We start from the raw sequence: 27,095 nt of genomic DNA, 5'->3' as shown, positions 1-27,095 counted from the left end.
ATTTAGTGAAAAGTGCAAAAAAAGTAGCTAAGGAAAATATTACATCGATGAAACAGGTGAGCATAGCCAGTTATTTCATGATGAACAAGCTTTGCAAACCCATACTGTAACCCCGTGATCCATGTGGGGTACTGGAGACGGGAGTCAAATATGGAGAGAGTATTCTTTCTTTCACATAGCCATCACTGGAAGGGAATAGTAACCCAAGCACCTCTAGGAATCCAGAGGAAGGGCTGGATGAGGAAACTGCTGAGACATAATGTGCAGAGAATTTGAAAAATAGGATTGCATGGGAAGAAGAGCACTTGTGGCTGGTGTGTGGGCAGTGCTGTGTCTGTGCCCCCAGCTGACAACAGAGAAAGGTGAGCATATAGGCTTCTCTGGGATCTGGTTATACAACCCTCCCAAACTGTAAAATTCCTTTCCTTCTTGTCCTCCGAGACCTATGGGCTCTTTATTCGATTTGGGATATGGTAGAAGAAGATGTAATTCAAGTGGATTGGCAGTAATTGGGTAAGAAGGGAAGGAAAGGTATTCCAGAGAGTTTCCATGCAAGGATGCTGCTATCTTTTGACATTTGCCCAAGTCAATTATATATATTTCTCTGTACTGGAAAACCTATTTTAAAGGGAGAAGTTGGTGTACTTTGAGATTTGCCACAGCAAGGTACTGAAAACAATATAATATTAAAGATAGGCCTTGGTTGTTATCTTCTTTCTCCTTACTCAGAAGGGAGGAGCAGCTTGCTCTGACTATCCAACACCCTTTGAACAAGACAGATTTCACTCTAGTGTTTGCCTAGGGTTTCCCATACACAAATGTGGACCACTCCCTGTGAAATGACACAGAGCCACAAGTCGCTCTGATGAAGATTGTAGATGGGATTGTAAACTTCCTGCCTCTTATTTCTTCTTTTTCCACAGTTTCATTTTAAAATATTTCCTTCTTGGGAGCTTTATGGTAAGTGTCTGAATGCATCTGCTGTGACTTTCATTTCACCTCCTAGAATCTGTTCTTATAGCAACATCTGGGAAATTCATTTAATTTACTTCAGTGTGAAATTACTTTCAATTTGTCAGACAGCAGCTTTTACTTTAAGTGTTTGACTCCCAAGTGAAGCACGTATCATTAGCTGATCATTATTTCAAGAGTTAAAGTTTGTGTAACTATTATTCTAACTCTCAGCCAAATCCAAATATTATGGTGACCATGCTTTAATGCATGGTCCTCTGATTAGTTTATTATGAAGAGATAACTAGACAGTATATAATATATAACGGTGTTGACTTTTACAGCAACCTTTTTTTCTCTCAATCAGCACTGTTGTAATAAAACTCAGCAAAAAGAAACTAAGCAGGTCAGTTTACTTTGCCTTGCACTTTTTATTGGAAGGTTCTTAGTGATTTGGAATGGGTTATAGGAGAAGGAATAGCAGGAGGTGACCTGTAATTCCTGAGCATTCTGGGTACAAACACCCATAAAAGTCCTCCCAGGAAACTATATCTGTCTTAATATTTTATAGTATGCAATTTAGTCTTCTGCTTCCTCTACTATTCCCCTATTTTTTTCCTATTATGCACATCACCATGGTACATGAGTATCTACTGCATAATCTTTTCTCCACCTGTCCTAGATGTATACATGCATAAAGTGGAAATTAATTTGCTGTAAAATGCAAACTGTAAGTAAGAATTAATGTTTGAGCTTACCTAAGGGCTGGAAGATATATACAAAATAAAGTACCATTGTCACCCTAAGTGTGCAGCAGTGAGCAGTACCTAAGTGCCAAATAACCAGTCTTGTCCATTACTCTTCACCAGGCAGTTGTAGTCTGTGCTTACATCCTGTAATACTTTCCACAGGGCTTGGCCATTGCTAATTAGCAGCTGAGAGAGGGAGGGACTGGGAGATAATGAAAGATCACTTTTCCCTCCCTGTTTTTTCTGCCTTTCCCATCTCCCTCACTCATACAAGGGAATGCAGAGCAGGGTGCTGGAGTGAAGCAGTCACATCTAGAAGGAGCTTTGACTCCCAGGAAGGCAGGAGGCAGATGGGGTTATACTCAATCACAGGGTCATGCATCCAAGGATGTTGGTGAAAAAGAAGAGGATTAACATGCCCTCATTTTCACTGTGTTGCTATATTTCTTTAATGTGTGTGACAGACTGAAATTCATCATGAACCCTCTCAGAGGGTCCACAAACCCCCAAAATAGCACTGACTCCTGCCCAAGAGGTTTAGTTCTCCATTGTGTCACAGTCTCCACCATGTCAAGGGTGCTGTTCCCGTGTTTTGACCTTCTCTAACATCTCAGCCAATTTGTTCGGTTTTCTCTCTGAGGAACCTCTCGTCTCTACCTTCCAAACCAGAGCAATAATTAGCCTTTCTCCCCAGAGAGTGGATTAAACTCACTTAAGCCTTTACCACCCTACTAAAGCAGTAAGGAACTCAGATTATCAATTTGCATAAAACAGTGCTGTATTTATTAAAATATATATGTGTGTGTATATAATTAACTGAGCCAATGCAATGCATGAGAAATTAATGGGAAGGTGGCCCATAATAAGGGTGTCAGTGATTGCTGTATCTGTGCAGGGAAATAGGAGTACTGTGAACATGCCTGGAATTTGGAAAGTACATATCCACTCAGGAGCATTAGTTGCCTCATTGTGTTTAGATGACTTGTATAATTCAGAGTTAATGATTGAATTCATGTTGAAAAACCGTCTGCTCATCTGCTGCTTCTCAAAGTCTCAGGGAGACTGAGCAAGTACAAAACAGCCATTTTGAGGAGTGATACTGAATCTGAGGCAATTTTCTTACCTTTTAGCTCTGTGGTAAGTAGTGCTTATCCTTCAAGCAGGTGCACTGGAAGGTACTGCCAGTAAATGCTGAAGAGTTCTTCAAGGAGGGAAGTAATGAATGAAAGATATGGTTATAACTACATAACCATTTAAAAATGTCTTCCAATTATGCTGCGTGGAACAAGCATTGTAAGCATCCACTGAAGATACAATTTTCTGAGCTGCAGGGATTTATTGATTTATTATATTTTTCTCTCCTCCATGGAATTGGTGGGAAGGATTAACTTTCACTTACACTCTGATGACATTTTTCACTGGTACTATCATCCCCATTCTCCATCCAAATGTGCTGCTGAAATGTGGCAGGTGGCTTTGCCAGTAATTGCATGCTACTTCATTCCACTTTAAATGAAAGTATAGAGTACACTGGCCTTCCTCTCTCATCACTGGCATGCTTCACAGCCGTATGGTATTGACTTAGAAAACACAGAAGAGTGGCTTCCCTTTAAATTGCAAAGATGTGTTATCTTGCTCTATGTTCCCTTAGGAGACAGTAACTCAATTCCTGTGCAATAAGCTTCTGACTCCAGCATTTTTTCATGTCAAAAAATAAACATACCACATCAATTTTTTTAAATGTCCACTTTTTTCTTTTTAATGATAAAAGAAACGGAACATGGTTTTGAACATTTAAAATTTATTATTTGGTGACTCGTAGGCAAGTTCCCATTACAGTATACAAATGCTGGATCTCATTCTGAGGCCAGCAACCATGCTCTGGTAGAAGATGGCTTTTCTTTGGCCCCAGCTGTGCTAAACACTGTTATAATTAGCACGATGGTTAACTTAATCAGAGCACTTGGCTTGGGAGAGAGGTGTTACAGAGTGCACCATAATTAGCATTTTCATTTCTTTGATCCTGAGTCTGTCTTTATTGACAGAAATATCAAGAGCTCGTTTGTTTTTTTTCTTTTAACACTTCAGGAAGTGGAAATGTGTGTGGCTGTGAGATTATTAATTTAGTAATGATTTCAGGAAAAAAAACAAACAGACCTGTCCCAAAGGAAGTAGAAGGGATAAAGATCTGCATGTATGGAAAATACGGTCTTTAGTGCTGCAGCATATGGTCAGGTATATGGCCAGAAAACACCTCCTGGGGCAGCTGTATCTCTTTGAAGTTGTGTGGACAATGTTAACAGCATCTTGAACATTTCCAGCATGCTGCTGTGGACCACATGGCTGCTGTTTGAGTCTGTAGAAAAGGTGGTATTTCATTAAACAGAGGAAAGGGAATGTCAGAATTGTGATCTGTTTGAAAAAAAAAAAAAACCCACAAACCCAAAGATTTGGGTGATCCTATAGCAGCTAAAGCTTTAGATACTGGCCAGCTTGGTCACTGAAGCGCAAGCATCCCTTCCTATGTGCCTGATATGAGCAGGTGGTGAAAGCATGCAGCAGACCAGATGACTGCTGTTCATGAAAAAACATAACATTTATGCTGTCAGACAAAATGCTGAAGACTTCCAAACTTGCATCTGGCATCACTGCCTTGATTGCAGGGGAGGAAAGTTGAGATGCTCAAGAGATTCTTCTCATCACACACTGCAGAGTGGAGCAGTCTCTTGCAATGTCAGCTAACAGAGGATATTAAAAATAGGGGACTAATTAGTAGGTGAAGCCACTGTCTACCTTCCTGAGATAGTCTTTTTAAAGGTTGATAAGCACACTGTCCTCTTTGCTCACACTGGAGTGCCTGTAGCTTTGTATCTCCAGTGCATACTGCATGAACCATACCCAATTAATTATCTTAGCTGCTTCTGAGCATTTGTTCAGCAAACTGGAGTAAATGCTGTTTGCACTCATCCTTATTGACTTTGGGATGGTGGTAGCTCAGGTATGGTTAGACACAACCTCTATATTTAGCTTTCTTATAGTGTCTCAAATTTTTATTACTGGTTTTAAAAAGAAGGTATAGCAATGTTTACAATGAAAAAATGGGGCAAAAGTAGTTGAGGTTCTTCTTGTAAGAGCTCTTTGCAGGTTTTTACTCTTCCTTTATATGTATCTGTTTCCAGTCTTTTACAAAGAGGAAGAGCTATCACATACATGTGTTTTTATAGTTCATTTCAATCTGCTTTGCCAGTAGAAAAATCATATGCTAATAGAGGCTGTAGACAATGCAGCTGTTATTAAGGGACTTCCTATGTTATCCATAACTTTGCTGGATTACTTTTATCTACTCAGGATGGATAATAATTTTTAAAATCTTTATGTAACTAGGTTTTAGATCAATAGCAAGTTAAATCATTTATTTAAGTAATCATGCTTGGTGGAAAGTATGTGGAAAGACCCTCTCACTATTTTTACAGGATTATTTTCATATCAGCATTAAAGCAGCAAGCAGTATTTTTGACAGTAGACTTGGAAGATACCCATTATTCAAGAGACATGATAAAAACAGTATAATCTTTTCCAATACCAATACAAAGCCAGTAATTGTCTGTTTCTGCCATTCCAGTTATTTATGTAATTATACTTAATACCACACAGATTTGAGAAGAAAAGGCAATAGTTGCTGCTGTTTCAGCTTAATATTTTTCCATTCTGAGATCATTAAAACAGTAAATACCTCTCATGGTGGTAGAGAGAAAAAAGGACTATGGATTTGTAAACAATTGATCAGAGGAGCTGAACTGGAGGAGGGAATGTGTCTTTTTTAAGTCTGTTTCCTGATCACACAATTGCATCATTCCTAAGCTCACTGCTTACGAGGAAATGCTGCCATTGCATAATATCACATCTTGGATATTAATTCCTTTATTAAACTAAAGTGTATAGTACTTTTACAGTGAATTTCAAAAGTATACAACTTAACTATCTTAAACCTGGACATACCTAGACTATTCTGCTTTGCACAATTCTTCTGTGTCACAGTCCTGGTGCAACTATTTGCCTTGTGGCCAAAAGGTGCTTTAATAGTAAGATACCTCCCCTACTGTCCTGTTTGGCATAACTGGGTTGGCCAGGATTAAGGAGTTCTAGGTGGTAAATCCCTGCCCTCCATCTAATCCCACCTGCTGGAACAATCCAAGGTGGCTTGGAAATGCCCCTGGAAAGTATGCCAGTGCTTTCAGACTCCAGCATTAGTGGAGCTGCTTGAAAGCCTACAGGTGCATCTTGCCTTCAAATTCACCGCATTCACTTGCACTCAGTCTTGGTTATTTGAGTTTCTTCTTAGCCGTGTCTGAAGAGAAAGAAACTGGCTGTGTATCACATCTACAGCAGAATGCTCAAGTTAGAAGTTCAGATTGGGTTCAGCAAAACTGGTGTATCCATTTAAAGCACATAAAGAAAAAAATGGATTTCGTCAGTCCACTCAAAAAATAAATATGTGTTCGTGGATTTCATAATATAGTGTTCCTCTAGTTTGGTCAGCTAGTAGTATTATACTTTTGTACAAATTCACCACTTAGCCTGAAAGTTCTGCCTGAGCTAGATAATACCAATTTTAAAAGTCATCCTTCTCTTTTGTTTATTTTTAATGACTTTAGGTGATGGCAAATTTACTTCATGCAAATGTGAAAGGTTCCAGTGACTTAATTGCATTAATTTCTAATACTTCTTCCTTATTTTTTCCCTGAATTTATATCTCAAAGCTCCATTTTTCAATGGAAAAATCCTGCCAGCAGTAGCAGGAGGAAGCTGGGCTCCAGCATAGGCAAAACAGGCAGAGGCCCATGACTGCTGCTTAGCATTGTTTTGCTTACTGCCCAGTTGACCTGGATAACCTCAGCTTTGTCTGTTCCTAGGAATGCTCCTCTGAAGTGCTACAATGATGTTTTCTGCTTTGTGTCTTCCCCTAGCTCAGGTATTGAAAGATCTCATTCATCATCTTAACCACTGCATCCCTGCCAGAGTTTTAGCTGCGGCTCACCGTGGCCCTGAAGTCATCCTTCAAGTCACTGCTTTCCAGATTAGTTCACCACACTGCAAGTTTAACCTGTGTTTGAAGAAGCATGACCTTGCATTCTGTGGCTGCTATAAGTAATGTCATTCAAAGAGCTACACAGAGCATATTTTTCAGCTTACTTTGAACTGACCTGCCCTTAGTCTGGCTGCTATAGCATTAGTTATATCACCTTCACCTTGACCGCCACGGTGCTGTTTGCTTCCACATCACCTAAGACTGTAGACCTGTCTATACACAAATCACCACAAGTTTCATTTGTTTCTGGGAGTCTCATTTTCTGAAGTTTCTTCTATTTAACTGCAACACTTCTGTTCTGTGGGATGCATTCCTCTGTTTCACACTCCTTTCAGAGAAAGAATGGAAAAGGCAAGTAATCTTTCATCTTGTGGCTCTTGTGTTATGTGCACGGTTCCTACTACTGCAATGCAGTTGAAGATACTGCAGAGGGATATTTAAATTCAAGCCAGGGAAAAAAAAAACCTAATTAAAGTGAGGAAAAAATTATGAATGCATTTCTATTTTTAGGATTCATGAAACTTGCCTTAACAGAATTTTTGGGCTTCAATTAATAGACATTCCATTTTTAATTGGAGCATTTTGCTGCATACAATAGTTTAAAGTAAAGGGTAAGTTAATTGGGCATTTATTTGAAAATGAAAAAATTTTAGTCCAGGGGAGCTAGAGTCTGGTTTTGAATATGGTATTGACTGTTGTATTTGCAGCGTGCCCCGATGAAGGAAGGAATGATGAATCTGACTTCATGTTCTCAGAAGGCTAATTTATTATTTTATGATACTATATTATATTAAAGAATACTATACTATACTAAAGAATACAGAAAGGACACTTACAGAATGCTAAAAGATAATAATGAAAACTTGTCACTCTCTCCAGAGTCCTGACACAGCTTGGCACTGATTGGTCAAAGAGTCAAAACAACTCACACCAGAAACCAATGAAACAATCACCTGCGGGTAAACAATCTCCAAACACATTCCACATGAGCAAAACACAAGAGAAGCAAATGAGATAAAATTGTTTTCCTTTTTCTCTTGAGGTTTCCCAGCTTCCCAGGAGAAAAATCCTGGGCAAAGGGATTTTTCAGGGAACGTGAATGTGATGAATGACTGCATAGCTAAGGGGGCTGGGGAAGGTAGGAAGATGAGCAACAGCCAAATGACACTATTGGACATCTTAGTTAGCTATGCATTCTGGGTGCTGTCCTTAACAACTATGGCAAGAAGAAGATATCACAAAACATACCAAAAAATGGATTTAAAATAATAACTTTTCACCCTGCAAGCTCTATGTTCGTGAGTCAGGAGTTGCAGAACTTAAGAGTTTTGCTTCACTCACATCCCCTCCTATAGATGAGCTTTTAGGTTGTTTTATTTGTGCTCTTTCCTGCTACTCACATTATTCATGCACTACAAATATATAGACTGTTCCTGCCCAGGGTGTAATGTCAACTAGCTGAGGTTTTTTGTGGCAGGCAGCAAAAATAACAAGGGAAAAGGGGAGCTCGTGGAAGGTACTGTGACAGCCAGTGCTCGATGGGCAGCATTCTGCTGCTCAACAGGAACACAGCTCCTGGGGGCAGTGCTGGCAGATCAGGTCCACTTCTGCATCCAGGTGATTTTGATTTCAGAAAGCTAGTCCTTTTCCCATTAGGCCAGATTGCTATGCTAAAGGCTTTTTAAAGGGAGAGGAAAGGAGTGCTTGAGTTTCCAAGACTCATATGTTTTGAAGTCACTGCTGCACAAAAATCACTGCTCTTAGTGCTGTTTAGTCATACCACCCTAAAAACTGTGAAATTGGTTAAAAAATTCAAATATCATCAGATCAGGCTTCTGTTTTCTGTGTAAGAGCATCTGCTTAGAAAAACTGGATTGTACTTTTTTTCAGAAAGCAAATGACTTGTCATAAAGCACTGCTTTGTTCCTATCCTGGATGTTATCTTGAGCCACAGAACAGGGCTGTTGCTTTGCATTTCATGTGCTGCATTAACCTCACTCCCAAATGCTGGAGCCATCAGAGAACCATTGTTACCCCTGTACATGGGAGCAATCTTAATTACTGCATCAGCCTCAGAATAAATTCACAGTTAATCAAATATGGTGATGAGAAGGAGAGTGATAGGCAGATAAGCAGGACTATGGTAAAAATGTTAGCTGAGTAAAGTTTTCTTGGCACGTTGTTTGGAACCAAAACAAAGTCCTCCTGTTCCAAACACTGTATTCAGGTCAGGTTCAGCTATGTTTTGTTTAGAAAGCATCTCCATCAATCTGAATTAAATTTTTTTCAAGTGATTTTCTGCAGATTGAATTATCCTTTCAGTTGGGATGGGAAATGCTCCCACATTTTCCCCCTATAGCATGTCATTAAAGAATGCCTCTGACCACTGCAACAATATGATGTTTTTCTTTACCTAGCATAAGCATGCATTTGAATTGGATAACTGCAAAAATTGCTTATCAATGTTGGTGACTACATTTAGCTCAGAAAGGAACACTAGCATTAAAGCAGTGAATACCTGGATTATGGCATTGTGAAGTTTGAAGAATTCCTTTTCTTTAATCAAGTGTAGACAGCCTGCTTCCAATTTTTACTAACTCACACATTTTCCTAAAAAGAGACAGGTTCTACTTTTGATATAACACCAGTAGTGCTAAGTGGCTTGTGTCTCCCTCCACAAAGGATACTCTGCCCCTGCTGTTTCCAATCTTACTGAAATGTAATTAGACTAGCTTGACTTTGTGAAGTGGCAACATAGAACAGTTATAGGACATCAAGAGTCACTTTGTTGCTTTGCCCTTAATGTCTGTATTTGAAATCCAAACATAAGTATCTTGATGTCCCAAAAAGGAGAGCAATGATGAATAGCTATCTCAAGCCTAATGAATTTAATCTTTTACATAAAAATGCTGAGGTGGTAGTTTTTATAGAGATGTAGTCCCATCCAACTGCATGAGCTTCTCTTGTTTGAGGGAGGCTTCTTGTTACAGTCAACGACTACTTGTTTTCTTTTCAATTTTTTTTTCTTCCTTCTTCATAGCCATCCTTGTTAGTGCTATATTGTAAGCATATTTTAAATAGAGACAATTATCTCCTTCTCCCCTTTTCCTTTTTAAATTTTTTTTTATTTTGAACTGCTTGATCATTTTAGAGATACAATCACAATGACCTTTCCTAACAACTCTGCCAGGAGGACATCAAATTGAATGTTTCATTATTAGTATTATACCATTCAGACAATTGAGTGACTTTACTTAAATATTCCAAGTTCAAGAATAAATATTGGAAAATTATTAGACTCACTCATGTTTAAAGAATGAGATAACTTTTAAATGCAAATTTATATGATAATGCTGAAACTTAGAGATATAATTTATTCTGGAAATATGCAAAAATAGTGAATTTTAAGTATATATTATTGAAAAGTTCAAGTAGTTCTTGCAAACTTGAAATACATTATCTTTGTGGCGTGCTCATATTAAAAAAAAATTATTTTATGTGTCTAAATGGTAACAAATGAGCCAGTGTTTACCATGGTAAGGAGTACATTGGGGACATAACCATTAGACAAGGGTAATTTAGTTTTAGCATTATCAGTTAGAAATACTGCAGTTGAGTGGAATATTTTATTACATGAAAACATCTGTAACCAATATATCCCTTGGGAAGCTTACGTGACCTGTGATCTGTTTGGAAAAAAATGTTTTGGTTTTACAAGGCTGTTCAAAAGCAAGTATGTGCAGTGGGCTGTGTCCCAGCGAATCTGGAAGGGGCTCCCTCCTCTTTGTGTACCTACTGGAAATTTCTGGGAGCTGTAACAATGTTTCTGCATTCCAGACTGTAGTCTTCAAGCTCACTCCATAACTCATGGCACTGAAAAAGACCTGGGAAATGTGTACAATCATGCTGTCTACCTTTAGTGCTACTAAACAGATTAGTGCATTATATATATATATAAAATTTAATACCACTTGATGCCACACAGTGTTTACACGCAGTTATCCTTATTGTGAGGCATCCTAAAACTGCGGCAGTCATAATAAGGGTCAGGTCAAAAAGCACAATGCAGACTACTGAATGTATGTTCACATTCTATTGAAGTATGCCAGTAATACAGGACAAACAGCATCCTTAGTATCCTTCTCAGGCCTTGCTCTGTTCCTGGCTGCTATTTTTCCCCTCTCTCTTTCAATGAAGCCAAAATATGTCATCCCAACTTAAATTTGCAAAGCAGTCACTTGTGCTCTAGCCTTCATAGTGCTCTGGCAGGAAAACAAAGTACTCAGATCTTAAGGACCTTCAGTCAAGGCTTGGGAACTTGGGGAGCCTGGAAGACAGAGGGATAGACAGCCTGAACTTGACAGCCCATTAGGTACCTGACCTTCTGCTTAAATGACTATTGAATTCTTGAAGATGTGGATTAATGCTTTCTTTTGTTGGGTGAGATGGGCAGACAGGCATGCCAATTAGAGACAGCTCTGCCATGGGGTGCTTCGGGTCCTGCAGTGCAAGTGGTTCCTTAGCACAGTATTTCTATAGAGAGGAAATACTGAGAAAAACTGCAGCTTCTTTACAGAAAGGGGAAAATCATCACATTCACCCAGGATCTCATTTCACTATAACATTCTGTAAGTAGAGGCAAAACAATTTGTTTCTAGTTACTTGGCTATTGCTGAGACCCAGAAATCAAAACTGTCCAGTTTATGGCCATAGGCATAACACATGTATGTTCCAGACCATAATATGTCAAGAGCTCTTTCAGCACAGGGTACAAAATAGGTTTCATGCCAGAAAAACCACGGCATTGCCTTTCTAATATCACTTTTAGTTCACAATCCTCCATGCAGCTCTGTAGCCACAGAGACCCAAACACAGCAGAACAGAGAGCATTTCTCAGCCAAAAGATCATTTTTCCCTTTGAGCAGAGTGAGCTAGTGCTGCTTCTTAAAAAAAAGTCTCCCTGGTCTGGGGAATATTTAAGCCACAATCTTGTCCATTAAGTACTTTATCATTGCAAAGGTGGAGCAGACCTTTATAGTCAAATGGAAACAGATCTGTGGGCTCTTGTCTGTGGTGATGACACTGTGCCTGGGATTGGGCTAGCTGTGAAACCAAGTGTAATTCGTCCCCAAACTACCATCTGTTTGAAAGATATGAAAAGTATGTGCTAACGGGTTGGTGTCAGTACATATTGGTTGCAGGCATGGAATTAGGAGGAGTGTAAAAGTTTTGACCCAGTAAGGAGGGGTTCTGCAAGGAAAGCAGGTCGTTCATGGAATGGAAAATCTTTCATTTCCAGTACCCTAAGAGGCAGGTGAAGATAAGACTCATGGAATTTTTTTCCCATGTATGAGACAGTTCCAGGCAAGGCAAGGCAGGCTTTGTGTCACAGTTGGGTAAGCTTTGTTTGGAGAAAGTTTATCATGAAGGAAGCCGCATCATTTGTCATTTGTGAGCAAAAGGGTTTCAAGATTCTGAAATCAGTGCATAGATAATGCAGAAATGGGACAACTTGTTTTGTCTAGCTTTTTGAGTCTGCTTATGTCAGGAGGTAGGAACTTCAAGTCTAATGTTGCTGGCTCTGTTTTCAGCTGATGGAATATAAAAGGAGGCTATGGGGAAAAGCACAAAAAAAGTGCAGTAGCAGTAACAAGGAAGGAGAAGGTATGTTGTATATTCAGGAAAGCAGGTGTGCCTCCTGTTTGGAGCAGAAATGTTGCAAAGTTAGTGTTTGCACAGTGTGAAAATATCCCTATTGTTGCCTCACACAGAGGAGCTGTTAACAGGGCATACAGGAAACTCTTTGATCAAACACCTACGTCATTTCGTAGTGCTCTGCTGCAATTCAACATTTAAACTGAAATGAGTGTTCTCCCACTGAGATATACTTTTTAGTCTCTAACATTTCTCTGGAGAGATACTCTGAGTAATTTTGAAAACAAAAACAAACATGTATAAATCCAACTTTTTTTTTTTAATTGTGTAAAAATTTAATGGCTAAGTAGGATGAAAACAGAGTAGTGTCAGACCACTGGCATAATGGCAACTGCTTGCTGATTCCTAGTCGCATAATCAAGTCGAGGAATGCTGTAAATTAACACATGCTAAGCTTTTAGTTTTGCAGCAATTAATGATTTATGCTGTTCTTCCGTTGACATCATCTCATGTCACGGAAGCATATTTTAACAAGAGGTATGTAGTTCTGGTAATCCCCAGGAAATCTGCACACTGTTTACCAAAACCCACTTTTTTAAAAGAGTTGTGCTTTGCCAGGAAACCTGGAGCATGTCAGACTACAAAAATGCTTCTTTTGCGCCTGAGAGGAAACAGTGTGTATGTGGGTATAAAATCACATGCCTTCATGGTAAAAAATGTGAAGATAATTGGCCAAACAATGGTGTTTTGCTTGCAGAAGTGGGAAGCCACTTTGATGAATCTTGGGGGTCTGAAGACAGAGGTTTCAGAGGACCTAACTTCTTACAGCTGATGACAGATCTTCCTGCTTACCTACAGCAAATAAGCTGAGGAGGCAGCTCTGCTTCTCTTTTCGTTGTTGTTTCATCCAGATGGTCAAAACTGTATTTTAGTTTGTTCTGGATCTGATATTGCAGAAGTATTTTCAGTCCTGCAAGCTTTTCACTTAAACAGTTTAGTGGCTATAAATGTGTAATGATCACTGTTGTTACCTTTGTGATCCACTTGCATTAATGACTTTCCTTTTGCCTCATACTTGGCATATGAGGTGAAACAAATGAAAAGCTGTATTAATTATTCATCAACTAAAGAACCTCTTTCACTGTTACTATGTTTCAGGTTTGTAGGTACCTTTGCATAAACTAATTAATTTTAGTCATAATATTCCAAGTGGTGTTAATTAATAATTTAAATATAATTGTTTTGGAAAGCTTTTTAGCTTTATTCTGAGCAGCTGGCACCAGAAAACAGAATTTGGCAGGGATTTAAATTCACAAATATGGAGCAAGTTTTCTGCAGCTGTTATCAAATGAAATTAGTAACTGAAAGGTGTGGGAATTTTCTTGCATGAAAGGTTAATCAAGCACAAATCCAATTGTGTTCTAACCTAAGATTAAACTTGAAAAAAAGGCATAGTAGGGGCAGGGAGTTTCCTAAGGCATTTGCACCTCACTGTGACTAAGGAGGAGGGAGGTTAGTGCCAGAGCAATCATATCTTTTATCTCAAGAACTATTTTCAGCAAGGTATGCTGATCTTATTTTCCATCCTCCCACGCTTTGGATAAGAGTTTCGGGAAAACTTTATTTTTCCTTTGCTGGGTATGGATCTAATACAGATTTCAATACCAGGGGACTACCAACCTTTTGGGTAAACTAGTAATTTGACTCACTGCAGAAGAAATTAAGGTATGTCAATTCAAATAGGAAGCTGATTTATTGTGAATTGTCAGAAAAAAAATCTTTACTTCCTGTGCTAGTATTGCAGACTTTAGCCACTCTGTGTGGAGAGAAATTAGCTTGTCAAATACAGTTTGCCCATGGATGACGAGGTTTTTAGCACTGTAACACTGCAAACAAGAGCCTTTGGGGTGGCAGAGCTTTATAACCCGGGGAGCAGGGCATGGGATGGAAACTGGGTGAGAGCAAATGCTTCCAGATGGAGCAGCATTGCCCTGCAGAGGCCCTGATCCTGGCTCCCTGTGCATGGCCTGCTGCACCTTGTCTGCCATGAGCCCTGCTGCCCTCGCAGCGAGCAGGATCCATCCTGTCAGCAGCAGCACTGTGTGCTGTGCCAAGGATGAAGGTGAGGTGTCCTGGTGTCACTGCCACCCTGCCAGCCTGTACCACGGCACCTGCCCCCAGGTAGGGCACGGGTGCTTCCCAGCCTTCTGTGGAGCCAGTTTCAGTGGCTTTAATTACATCTGCGGTTTGGATGGCTTTGCTTGGCCATTAAAATCCATTTCACAACGAGTAGTATTGAAATGAGCAAGGAATATTTGTGGCAGCTGTGGATTTCCTCCAGGCCTACAGGAAGAGTAAATTAGTTACTGAAAACTTGACAGTTTGTCCTGAGTGCTTAACTCCTTCCTCTCTGGAAGCTTGATTTTCAGGAGCAAGCGACTTTAAAAGGAAATAGTATACCCAATGTTTTTTTTATTCCTCCACCCCCTTTTTACGGTAGGCCTGTAATTGCAAAACCAGCCAGAAGTGATTTGTTTGAAGAGGAAGTGTGGGAACTTCCTTTATAAATATTGCCTTTCCCTTCGTGTGCATCCAAACGCGGTTTGCTCTGCTGGCGGAAAAAAAAGTGCTTGAACTGAACAAGCATTTATTCCCGTGGCTCATGCCCCATGTAAGCATGAAAGACAGAAATTTTATGGGCGGGGGGCAAGAAAAATCACACCTAAAAAAAGAAATTTAAAAAAAAAAACCACCAAAAAACAAGGAAATTTAAAAACTGGTTGTTGGCAAGGGAAAAGCTGGAGCTGGTTGAACACGGGGGAGATCAGCCGGGGTTTTGCCCATCCATTCCCTGTCAGTGCTTTCAGATGTGTTCATCCTCTGTCGGGAGCACCGGGCAGTTCGGGTCCCGCGGAGGGGTGGGGGGAAATCAGTGTTTGCAGAGCCGGGGATTACAGAGCCTGCTGTGACCTGCTCGGCCAGATAGGACAGTGCCTGCCCGAGCCAGCTCCGCTCGCTGTTGGGAATGGTTTCTTTTTTTAAAAAAGTGTCAGCATATGTATCTTTCCTAATGAACCAGAAACAGTAGCCTGTACCCTTCCCCGGCCTAGAAATAAAAACCTCTGAAATATTTGCAGAAGGGTTCAGCTACACCCAGGGAAGTGTCCGTGCCCAGCAGCAGCAGGCAGATTAGGCTCACAGGGAGAGACCAAGTTTTAGCCTGGCAGGAAAAGCCACACTAGACTGTTGTGCTTTTTTTGGTTGGGGGGCAGGGGTGTTTGGGGGTGGTTTTGGTTTGTTTTTCTCTTAAGTGAACAGTGTCAGGGTGCAGGGGCTCTTTGGGTGTGCAGGGGCCAGCTGGCCTGGCTTGCTAACATAAATCAGTGCAGATGAGGGGAATCAAGGCAGGGGATCCCGTTCCCAGCTCTGAAGGATTCCAGACTAGGAAGACAGGTCTCAGAGAAAGCAAGGGAGAGTGTGGAGAGAATCAGGCTGATTCTCTGAGAGGCACTGAAGATGAGAAGAGCCCTTCTCTCTGATTTAAAGGAGGAAAGTGTTCTTATATTGCTTGCAATTAGGCTGAGATTCACCTTGTTCATTGGATTTGATGGACAAATGAGATATTCCTGCTGTTATAACTTTGGAATGCTGTGATGCTTTCTGATCTGTTCAGCAAAAGGCACAGGCAGGCCACTGTTGTATTAATGAGAAGGTTGTGATTTTTATACATTTCTCAGTGGGGAAGATGAAATTTCACTCAAGCTTCCAACCGGGCTTTGTAGTGGTTCCTTTTTCCACTTTTAGAAACAAACAAAAGAATGAAATTTGCAGTGCAATGGGCTATCATGGGAGAAATCAGTCACTATAAAAGCAGACACTGGAAACTTCACTGATCCATCCAAGTGGTCTCAGGTGAGGCTTGCCTGGCTCATCATACCAGTAGTCCTTACATCCTTTCATACCCCACTTCAGAGGAATGGACATCTCAGTTCAGGATGACAAAGGAGTGAACTTTGGGTGATTTTTACTTTTTAAATAAAATTAAAAATAAAATTCACATCTCTCCACTTCTTCCTCTACTTTCTTCTCTGTTGAATGTCATACAAATACATTTTAAAGCCCTACAGTGCTGAGGATAAACTTTTCATTCTGTTATGTCTTTTCTCTTGTTTTCCACACCATTATTTGCTGCTGTCTCCTTATGTCTCTTATTGTCTCTTATCCATGCTTCATTCTCCATTTAACATTTTTACCTTGCTACACTTTGCATTTTTTCCTCTCCTTTTTCACACTCACACTGTCATGCCTGCTCCTTTCTCCAGTAAGGCAGGCTGCATTCTGTAATTCAAGGAGTAAACCTTCAAATTCTTCTGTGAGTACTGAGTACATGATGAAAGAGGCTGCAGGACTGGGCCCTAGCTTGGCAGATACATGGGAAAAGGTAGTGAAGCCAATTTTAAAGTAGTCTTATTTACTTTGGTGGTTTGTATCGTTTTGGTTGACTATTAAAATGTGAATTTCTAAGGTGAGGTGAGCACCAATGGCATTGTATAAATAAAGAATTTCAAGAACTTAGTATAAAATACTTTATAGAGGCAATATATTACTTCCAGTTGAGAGAAATGAAGTGGCACTTTAAAATCAGTTTTACTAGCACCCTGTGTTTAAAAAAACCCTTTATTTTTCTTTTTTGTTTAACCTCCTCTGCAAGCCTGGACATGTTTGAGGCTACCAGGATCCAATTTCATGTAGATCCTATTTCAAATCCAGACAAGAGCAGACTGATAGAAAATCATGCTGTCAGAAGTAAAACTGCCTGTGGAATGCCTTCAGTGGCACAAAGATGAAAGGGAGAATGTAATATAACAGATGCTGATTTTCTTTTTTGAGGTGTGAGGCTCTGGAGCAGTGTTCTTGGATGTTGCACCATTTACTTTGATTGAACAGTAATGGTTGTAGAACAATCTTGGTGAATTTTTGTGTTCTCCAGTTAGTAGTTAACAGCTGTGCTGTGAACTGATGGTTGGTGTTGCTGGGGCTGTTTTAAACCAAAGCAGCAGCTGCAGAATATTTCATGGCAAGCACAGAGCTACCTGTAAGTCTGCATAACACCAGAATAACACAGGATTCCTAATAATTCTTGTCAATGGATTGCTTGTGGTATTTTGAAATGATTGGGCTACTTCAGTACTTTGAAAACTGCTGGCGAATGTGAACTAGTCTAACTGGTCTGTGTTTATATTGGTTTTTAGGGTCAGCACAAACACAGATGGCAGTCTGCTTCGTTTTCCCATATGTTTCTTTGCCTCTTCCCTGTCCCACAGAGGCCAAAGGATTAAAGAAAAAGAGGACTATATGAGAATTGAGAACAGAGGGAAACAGAAATAGTGTTTTAGGACTTCAAAGGAGTAGGAAAGTAGAGGGAAAACTGAACTTGTGATCTTTGGTTAATTTTTAATTCTGGGTGTCATGGTTTATAAATGGAACAGCATTCCTCAGATAAGTGCTCCCCCCCATATCACCAAGACTCTTCCCAAACCAACCACGCACTTGCTCACCCTGCTTTCTTTCCCCTTCCTGCTCCAGGGGTGGAGTTGGGAACTGGAGACATAAAAAGGGGAAAATTATAGGTTGAGATAAGAAGCAATTCACTGGAAACAGCAATGAGATACAAAAATGAACAGTTAAAGCAGCAGTATTAATAGCAAAAGTATACAAAAAGAGGGTGATTTACATGGAAATAAGTGCTCACCAACCAACAAGATGATGCAACCCTGAGAAAATTAGTAATGACCAACCTGCCACTTTTTTGTGTGACCCAAAGCCACACTTTTCTTCCTAGAATAAGAGTCCCTTATTCCCAGCTCTCCACACCCCTCCCCCACCAGTGATTATGTGGATGGTATAGAATAACAACCTGGACTGCCCACACAGCTCCAAGCTCTGTCCCCTCACAGCTACTGCAAAAAAATTAACTCTGTTCTGGATGAAACCAGGACACAAAATTTGGTTATGCCAGGATTATGTTGAATTCTTGGAAAACTAAGAGTAAACATTGTTCTGCTGTAATGCTGTCTATCTCCTGTGTCCTGTGTTAGGTGATGCTCATGACGTGGGGAGCATCTTGCATTGCTGGGAGACCAACAGGTTGCACAAATAGGTCCCTTGCATGGAGGGGGTGTGTCATGCTGGCTGGCCTTGGCTCCATTTGCTCTCAAAAGAAAGGGGGAGGCTTCAGAAAAAAAAGTCGGTGTCCTTACATTCTGATAAAGTGCTGTCTAGAGCCAGCCAAGAGAACAGTGGTGAGCCAAGCAGAGGAGAAAGGAAGTCAGTAATAAAACTCAGGCGCTCATGTGCTAGGAGTGAAATCTGGTGTCTGTGGTCAAGGAGGTGGAGAAGGCAGAATAGACATGACCAAGAGTCATGTAAGCTCGAGAATCAAAGGTGAGGGAAGATAATGCATTGGCCAGATATTGTGTGATTCTGAGTTAATTAGAGATATAAATACACTTCAATGTTTAGAGTATTAGGTTACATCTGATATCACCCTAAAGTTTTTAAGATTAAATTCTATATCCTGTTCCCGTGTGGACATGGTCTCAGTGTTGTCATGTCGCATTCCCAACATTTAAATGTGAAGATCCATTCTCAAAATCAAGCTCAAAAAGCAGTATGTAGTGTTATCCTATGTGCTTCATCCTATCAAGGGCACTGTGCTTGTTAGCTCAACAGCTGGATAAAAGTTCCATGGGCATGTAAAAGTCTATATGAAAAGTATCTGCTCCATATGTTACATATAGCTGAAGGCTCAGGGGAATGAGGTTTGTGTCTGGGAACCGGATAGCACAGCTTTCCATCCCTGACCCAGTGCTTGCCCTTTTTAACAAACAAACAAGATCCTTCCTCAAAGAAAAGTGGTTTATGATCTGTTTTTAGCTCTAGAAGCAAGCATTAAAAAAAAAAAGAAAAAAAAAAGAAAAAAGAACTCAATGTGTTCTTACCCATACTTACAGCAGCATCAGCTTTAGGCGCTGCAGAACAAGTGTCACATTTTGTTCCTTGCTGCTTTCAGAAGCCATTATCTCCCTGGCAGTTGCAGTGCCAGGGCAGCATGTTACCTGCTTGCAAAATTTTGATCTTGGACACAAGCAATAAGCCTGAGTTTTTCATCTATTTGAAATGATGGCATTTGAGACCTTGACCCTGAATACAGAGGTGCAGTTGCCTCATAAGGGAGAGGGCATTTGCAGGATGGGGAGGTTGTTCACGGTTTTCCTGTTTCTGCTGGGTCATTGGTCATACAAGGTGGTCTTCATCTTTTTCCCCTAAAGGTGTATTTTGATTTGAAAGGCAGAAATTTTGTCATGTGAAAGGTGGGAGCAATTAAGCTAGTTCAGACTGAGACAGGATAAGAACTAAAAGTAGTATAACCTCTTTCTGTCCTCTGCAGGTTATGGAGGGGAGAAGGAGTCCTCTCCAAAAAGTAGTTCAGGAAAGATTGATTCCAAATCCACAAGACAATCCATGGCAGGACTCTTTCTGTCAAGCTAGTGGAGAGAGAAGAAACAGGAAGATTAGCCTTGTTAGACTAAAGTTAGATTATGTACCCATTCCTCTACCAACTTGCTCTGTTGTGTTCATGGTTTCTGTCACCTTTAAAGAACAAATTGTCTATGTTGTCAAAGTACTTTTTGCTTCAGGTCACTTTGCAAGTGCCTCCAGCTGTTAGAGGACCTGTGCTAACAATTATGTATTGAAGCTCCTTTAGTTCAAGCAGTCCATTTTGACTGGCCTGCGGGCCAAACCCATACCATGAAAAACCAGATCCAGTATAAGATACTGAAAAAGAGCTGCTGTGCTAGGAGCAGGAGGTAGAAGGAAGAAACAAAACCAAACAAACCAAAGAAGCCTTGTGGCAGATGGTACCACCTGTGTCCATCCAAAGCAGTGTGCCATTTGAGTGGAGAAACCTGGAAAATCTGATGACTCAGTCTGAATACATAGGGAGACAGTGAGCAAGATTTCTGGCTTGTGTCCCAAGCCTCTTACAGAAAAGGCATCCAATTTTATAACACAGAAAATTGAATACAATTTGGTAGCATCATTCTCTGGCACAGCTGAACTACAGACTGAAATGCCTGGTGTATCCATGTGAGAACTCCCACATAAGTAGTTAGATGACTCTGTGCCAGGTCCTGGGTTATGACTGAACCAGTCCTCTCAATAAATACATTTCTGATATTTTTAGCAAAGGATATACCTTTAATAATACCTTTATTATTGGGGGTGTAGCTGGCTGGACATAACAGTTAGGGTTGACAGCATTTGATTACTTTTCGAGGCTCAGCCAAATACTAATTTCCATGCACCTCAGTTCTGGCATCTGCAAGGCTGGAAGGGGAACCAACTGTGCAAGACGTGCCTAAATTACTGTTCAACAGTGCTTGCAAAAATGCTCATAAGGAAAGAGAAAACATGGATATAAAAAGCAAACTTCTCAGCAGGATCAAGTCTTGTTTCCTTGCTGACTACCTCCACCTCCTTCCTTCTTGGCTGTCAACAGGATGATAATGGTTTGCATTCCTTTGTACTTCCTTTTAACTTCCTTTTAACTCTGAATTTTCTTTTTCTTTATATGTTTAAGTTGCACCAGATCTGTTTTTCCTGTTCTTGGTAAGACATAGAAAGAAATCTGCCCTTTACCTTGGTCCTACAGTCTAATTTTTTGTCTGTTTGTTTCTTGGCTTGGCTGCTTTACTTACACTTCCCTCCTACAACCTTCCTCAGTCCAATTCTACATTCTCCAGTTAGGCTGTGTCATGCAGCTGTGGTCTAAATATCTCACCCAGCTCTTCTCCCATATGCCTCATCTCACAATTTTGCTGAGCATACATGTTCATCCTCTACCCAGTGAGGGTTGTTCTCTCATACAGCTTTTCCCTGCAAAGAGATGAATGTACACAGTCTGAAAGAACATCTTCCCAAAGCAACTGCATATAGGGTATGAACACGGGAAATTAAATCCCATGGAACATTAGCAAAATAAGTTTGGTTTAAGACTGGGCAGCCTCAAGAAGCATGAAGAGAAGATAAAAGTCCTGCTGATGTTTGTGTCTGACTTCCCTGAAAGCCAGTGTTACGTGAGTCTAAAAGTCATGTTCAGTTGAGATGAGATGGCATTGGGAAAAGGCGGTGGACTTTGCCAGGTGTTCGGGCTCTCTTACCTGGGAACTGCCATGTGGAGGTCTTTTAGTAGATGTGTTGGCCTGTGCTGTAAACAGATGGTGCATTGCTTGCTTTCCTCAAAGCCACTGAGAGATAGCGCTGTGCAAGAAACAGGTCGAGACATACAGCACTCACTGTGTCTATTGCCTGGGATATTTTTTTGAGGACATTTGTTATCTTCATATTTATGTTGAACAATTTACATGAACCCTTTTTACCACTTTTTGGCATATACAGTGATGTTAAAAAATATTTGATGGTATTCTATCCTTCCCTAAAAGGACAGACATTGCTTCTCTTCCATTCTTAAATGTTTGGTATGGGGAGGTGCCAAGTACTCCCACTGGTCAGAGCATGTTCAAGCTCTGGCTAGAGGAGTACCAAGTCATACAACAACCCATCTGTAATCCTAGGCATTCTTTTGGGTAATACATCCGTTTACTCTCAGTTTTTCAGTAATTAGTTGTACATCTGTGAGCAACTGTCCATCTGATTTACTATTCTAGCAGCTATTGAAATAGAGAACATTGCCCCATTTAGCTTCAGGATGGAAAGTTATAGTGTGATAAAGTTGTGTTTAAAATGTAATAAAACTGGCTGTATGTAATCAAATTACAAGTTTATATTACACTATAGATGATCCTAAATCATATTTTAAAGTTCATAAATTTAATGTGATTGAACATAGCTTAATGCATATGAATATATTTTTAATTGTTACCTTCTTTTATTTAGTAAGAAGATTAAACTCTCCTGGAAAATAACTTGATTATAGTGAAGAAGACTTAGTGGAAAAGTGAATGTAAGTCTTTCAGAGCATGTGTCAATTATTTATCTTTGCAAACCACTGACATTGGTGATATCATAAATCATGCTAAATTGGCAGCCATTTTTATTATGGTGAGAATGCAGGATCTGATCACTGTGCATATGTGTGTGTGTGGTATAGAATATCTATTATGTGGGTCTATAGGCTAATATATACCTAAATGCTTTTAATGGGGCCATATGCTATTAGTCACTTGCATGCTTAAGAACTATTTGCAGGGAAAATGACATGAAGTTGTCACTAAGCACCCTTAAAAAGATAAAAAAACCACTACTCCCATACAAATACCCACAGGGATTCTTAAATTCAGTAATGCAGACATATTTTCCATTTCCAGAGGAATTTAGTCTAACTTGGAATAATGCACCCCATATATAGTAATTTTTGGTATACTTGCCCCGAAGATGTGAGATTATAGTAGAAAAAGATTGCACTGTGGATTGGCAATTCAATTTAGAGTGAAATACAGCAGCTGCAAGTTCCAGGCTAAGTGCATCATTGCTCACTTGAGGTCACTTTTTCAAACCTGGAGTCAATAGTTCTCTAACAATAAGAGCTCTGGTTCATTTTCTAGAACCTCTTGAAACTGTTACTTTGCTGGTGAATACGCCATTATTTTTCTTAAAGTAATTTCCTTCCTTATCTGTATTTCATAATAATGTGAACCCCCTAAATGTGTGCCTGCACATGTGTATTTGTATGTATATGTTTGTGTATGAGGCAAAGCTGTGTCTCTGCAAGTCACTCCCCAGGAGACCTTGAGTGGCTCTGATGTGCAGGGCAGCAACAGTCATGAACTTCCAGCTACCACAGACTCGTTCCTGTGGTTTTTTCATATTACATTTTTCCCACGATCTCACCTTCCTTTTCCCAGAGCCTGACTGATGAGCTTGGAAGCAGGCAACTAAGCCTTTCCAAATGCTGAATAAAGTATAGAATTAATGACTTAGATGTTAAAGAGGACAGTGATTATGTCTTAAATGTCTAACAAGCTGGGACAGTTGTAATTCTAGCCTTTCAGGTTTTACTAACTTGTCTTCAATAATTACTGGCTGACCAGCAGTACTGAAAACTGCAGGAGCTGCATATAGCATTGCAAAGTACTGTCTGGTTTATGTAGAGTTGTCTACTGATATAAGATTGCTTGAAATGAAGATTGTTAGATTTGATAACATTATACCTAAATTGAAGATTTACAGATTAGGCAGTGCCTTGATTATTTCCATTGCTAGTATCTGGCCCAGTTTGAAATGTATGTAGGCTTATAAAGTATAAAATGAAATCCTTTAAAACCTTCCAATATGTATTGAGCAAAACAATGCAGTCTGAAGTAATTTACTGAGACAACTTTAATTGTCTCAAGATCCTAAAAATACATTTCAAATGACCCTGTTCAGGCCAGTGACACTTCCTGAATTATCCTATGTGTGTGACAAGTTTGTACATGTAGAAGTTTTTTGTCAGTTGCTTTCACATTTTCTCACCACTTGATCTCAAACTGTTACTTCTGGGAAACTCAGGAAGGGTTATCTTTAGTTACTATTTTTTGTGAAATAAGCAGAATATTGTTCTTTCTTCTTTGTTGTTTTCAAGGGTCTGTTTAGCAGGAGAGCACGATTTGAGTGTCAGTTGAGCTATAAAAGATATCTGCCCAGTTAAAATGTCATTTCATGTATGTATGTGGAAACAACTAAAACACAGGAAGTAGAGCTGTATTTCAGGAAACTGAGGAGTGTAATATTGGCAATGTGATTATTAGCTGATCCTGAAACTGGCAGAGGACTAAATACATCCTGCTGCAAAGATGGATGCTAGCATTTTGTCCTTCATTTAAAAATAAATATTATCTCTAGTATATGTTGTTTTTCTGATATTTTGATTTTGTACAAATGTAATCTGAGCTCCTAAATGTAAACCTACTTTTTGATCTGGCTCTTTCAGGTATCTGACATTAAAATTAGAGACTTATCCCTCTAAACATCAGTCATTTTCAAAAATTAATTGGCTGGGGCATTTTGCAGTAATACCAAATCAACAAGTTTTTGTGGAGAGGAGAAAACACCTTTTCATATGCACTTTTAGTTTTGTATCTCAAAAGTGGCTATGGAGATGTTCTTACATACAAAGACAGCTGAAGGGAAAGATCAGGGGACCTTATGGGAACCAAGAGGAGCAGTGGCTTTACCTCCAGCCACTGACAAACTGGAGGTAGAGCCCTGAATCTGTGAAATCCTGCACATGCTCTTATAATCATCCGTTTTGATGTGTAGCATGTCTAGAAATATTTATTAAAATTTTTGGTTTAGTCAAAATTGAAAATTAAATTTGAAACTTTGGCTTAAATACATTGTAATGGTTTGGCAGAATAACTGGTAGAATTTTAGCTTTGGTTACCCATAAAGCCAGAAGGTGGAATAAACTTGCTCTTGCTCGTACTCATCCAATGAAATTTTGGACTGACCTTTCAAATAGATGAAAGACCAAGCTAGAATGCTGGATAAACCCAGTGAAATGTTGGCTTGCTGTGTTTCTTTACTTCACAAAGAGGTGAAAAGAAATGGAGAGGGAGAGGGTTTTGTTCCACTCAAAAATAAGGAAAGGCTAACAATAACAAAAAACGGTCTGGTGGAGATGATGAAAAGCCAATTGTGTAGCCAATTATGCTGATGATACATCAAAATAATCTTGAGGCAGTGACTGCAAGGAGAAGGAAGAGGAGTGTGTACCTTAGGGAATCAGGAGCAGGCACCATCAAGTAGAGCACAGGCAAGAGAGTGCACAGGATGAGGGGAAGAACACTCAGCCCTGATTAGATACCAAAATTAGGTTCTCGCTGCACATTTTGTAATCTGCAATCCCAGGAACTAGTTCTTAATGTAGCACTGAGTGTTTTTTCACTGTTCTCAGCAGTATTCCTTATGTAAAATGTCTGCACTGGCATTGTAAATAGCCTGATTCAAACACCCTTGTGAAGGGTGAGGACCCCATCATGTCATGTGCTGTCACCAAGCTCTTCTAGCTGGCAGGCAGGTTCTTCCTGGAAAGTCTACAGAGATGCTTTTTAGAATTATAAAATATTTTCTCAAAACCAGTGTCCATCTCAAAAATGTCCATCTTAGTTTGAGGATCCAGCTGGCTATTTTAAAATTAATTATTGTTTCTAAAAGCTTGGCTCCTATATTGTGAATGCTATAAATAATTCTCAGCAACATTTGGATAAAGTAAATAAAGCACAGATTCACACTTGATAATAAGGAGAAAAATAAATATTTAGGAGTTACTAGTTCATTAAGTAATGTCTATGCTGTGCATGAAATGAGGCAGGGAAACAGGGGAAGAAGTCTCCCATTATAGAGACTATCATGAAGGAGTTGCATAAAGAACTTTAATTCTATACATGACAATCAATCAGACTTAAGTGCCCAGAATCACCTCTAAGACACGTCTTTACATCCATAAGACTTAAGTCACCAAAATGGGTAAAAATTGTTCCATATTTTCAGCATGCTTTGGGCCATGGGCAAGAACATGACATTGCAAAAACTTCCCACATATTTTTTTCCCTGTCACAGCGAAGCCCTAAAGAGCATGCAAGGGCACTACACATAGGTTGCATCTGTCTTCATGCATGTGATTTCTGGCATCTCCCAGTACCTACATCCTGGCTTTTTTCTTTCCCTCCGTCTTGGTCTTCCCTGTGTTGCCTGGCTAACTTTAAGGAGAATACTTCAGCTCCAGGAGAAATTACATCTCTGCACTACAAGCATGAGTAGCCTGTGACACCAGGTCAGGCTGTAACCACCAGCAGTAACAACCACAGGAAAGTCCTGCATAACGATCTCTCCAGGGTGTGCAGAGCACACTTATTTATGCTGTTGTTTTCACACATGCCATCAAATACAATCTTTTATTTCCCTCTAATCTGAGTTTATATTCACTGGGTCATGTAAAGGCCAAATGTCATGCCTTTGCTGCTAGATCTTTTCAATGTGAGTGCCCATAGTCAAAGTCCTGCCCTCATCCTACCCTTAACCAGGATGGAGTCACTAGGAGAGAGCTGGCTCCACAGGCAAGCCTTGGCTCTCCATTTTTCTCTAGCAGAAGCCTACAGGGTGACCCATCTAACAAAAGCATTGCACAGCTTCTTACATATTTCATATCACTAGCTGCAGATAAACTGTAATAGTTTTCCCCATATGTTGGCACCTTTCCCTCTACAGAGAAATGAGGCCACACTTTACCAGCAGTTGCAGACTTGAATATCTGAAACATGTTATGTTCTCATACTTCACTTTGAGACTTGTCTTGTAAAAAAACATTGTAGGTTAGTTATAAAAACGTGGTTTATTGGAGGGTATGTGACCTTTCTCCCTAATCCAGTAACACCTAAGTCTACAGGTTTGGCTAGAAGACCCACAGGAGAGCAGATTCTTGCAACAAAACGCAGCTATTTGTTTAGAGGTATTCATTCTTCCTCCTTGAAACACAGACCCACATGTCAGTCTTCTTTCTCATGTCTCTCTGAAATTATCTCCTGGGGAATATGTAGAAAAACAAACAGTAGATTCTTTTCCATTTTAGGAGAGGGATGGAGACA

General features: G+C 39.9%; 1 protein-coding gene across 10 annotated transcripts in view; it reads left to right on the top strand.

Annotated features, from left to right (window-relative positions):
• PLXNB2 (plexin B2) overlaps nucleotides 1-27,095 on the top strand; it is a 249,411-nt gene that overhangs the window by 113,938 nt on the left and 108,378 nt on the right. For 9 of the 10 annotated variants that reach the window (XM_064422201.1, XM_064422210.1, XM_064422205.1 and 6 more), the window contains one exon: nucleotides 22,405-22,471. The exons of the other annotated variant lie outside the window; for it this stretch is intronic. In XM_064422201.1, coding sequence (XP_064278271.1) covers nucleotides 22,470-22,471 — 2 coding nt within the window. In that variant the 5' untranslated portion in view covers nucleotides 22,405-22,469. The remainder of the gene's footprint in view (nucleotides 1-22,404; nucleotides 22,472-27,095) is intronic. 10 annotated transcript variants of the gene reach the window in all.

Source organism: Passer domesticus, chromosome 5 (assembly GCF_036417665.1).
Source record: "Passer domesticus isolate bPasDom1 chromosome 5, bPasDom1.hap1, whole genome shotgun sequence".
Lineage (NCBI taxonomy): Eukaryota > Metazoa > Chordata > Aves > Passeriformes > Passeridae > Passer > Passer domesticus.
The sequence above is the reverse complement of the archived record's forward strand: the minus strand, read 5'-3'. Positions and strand labels throughout refer to the sequence as shown.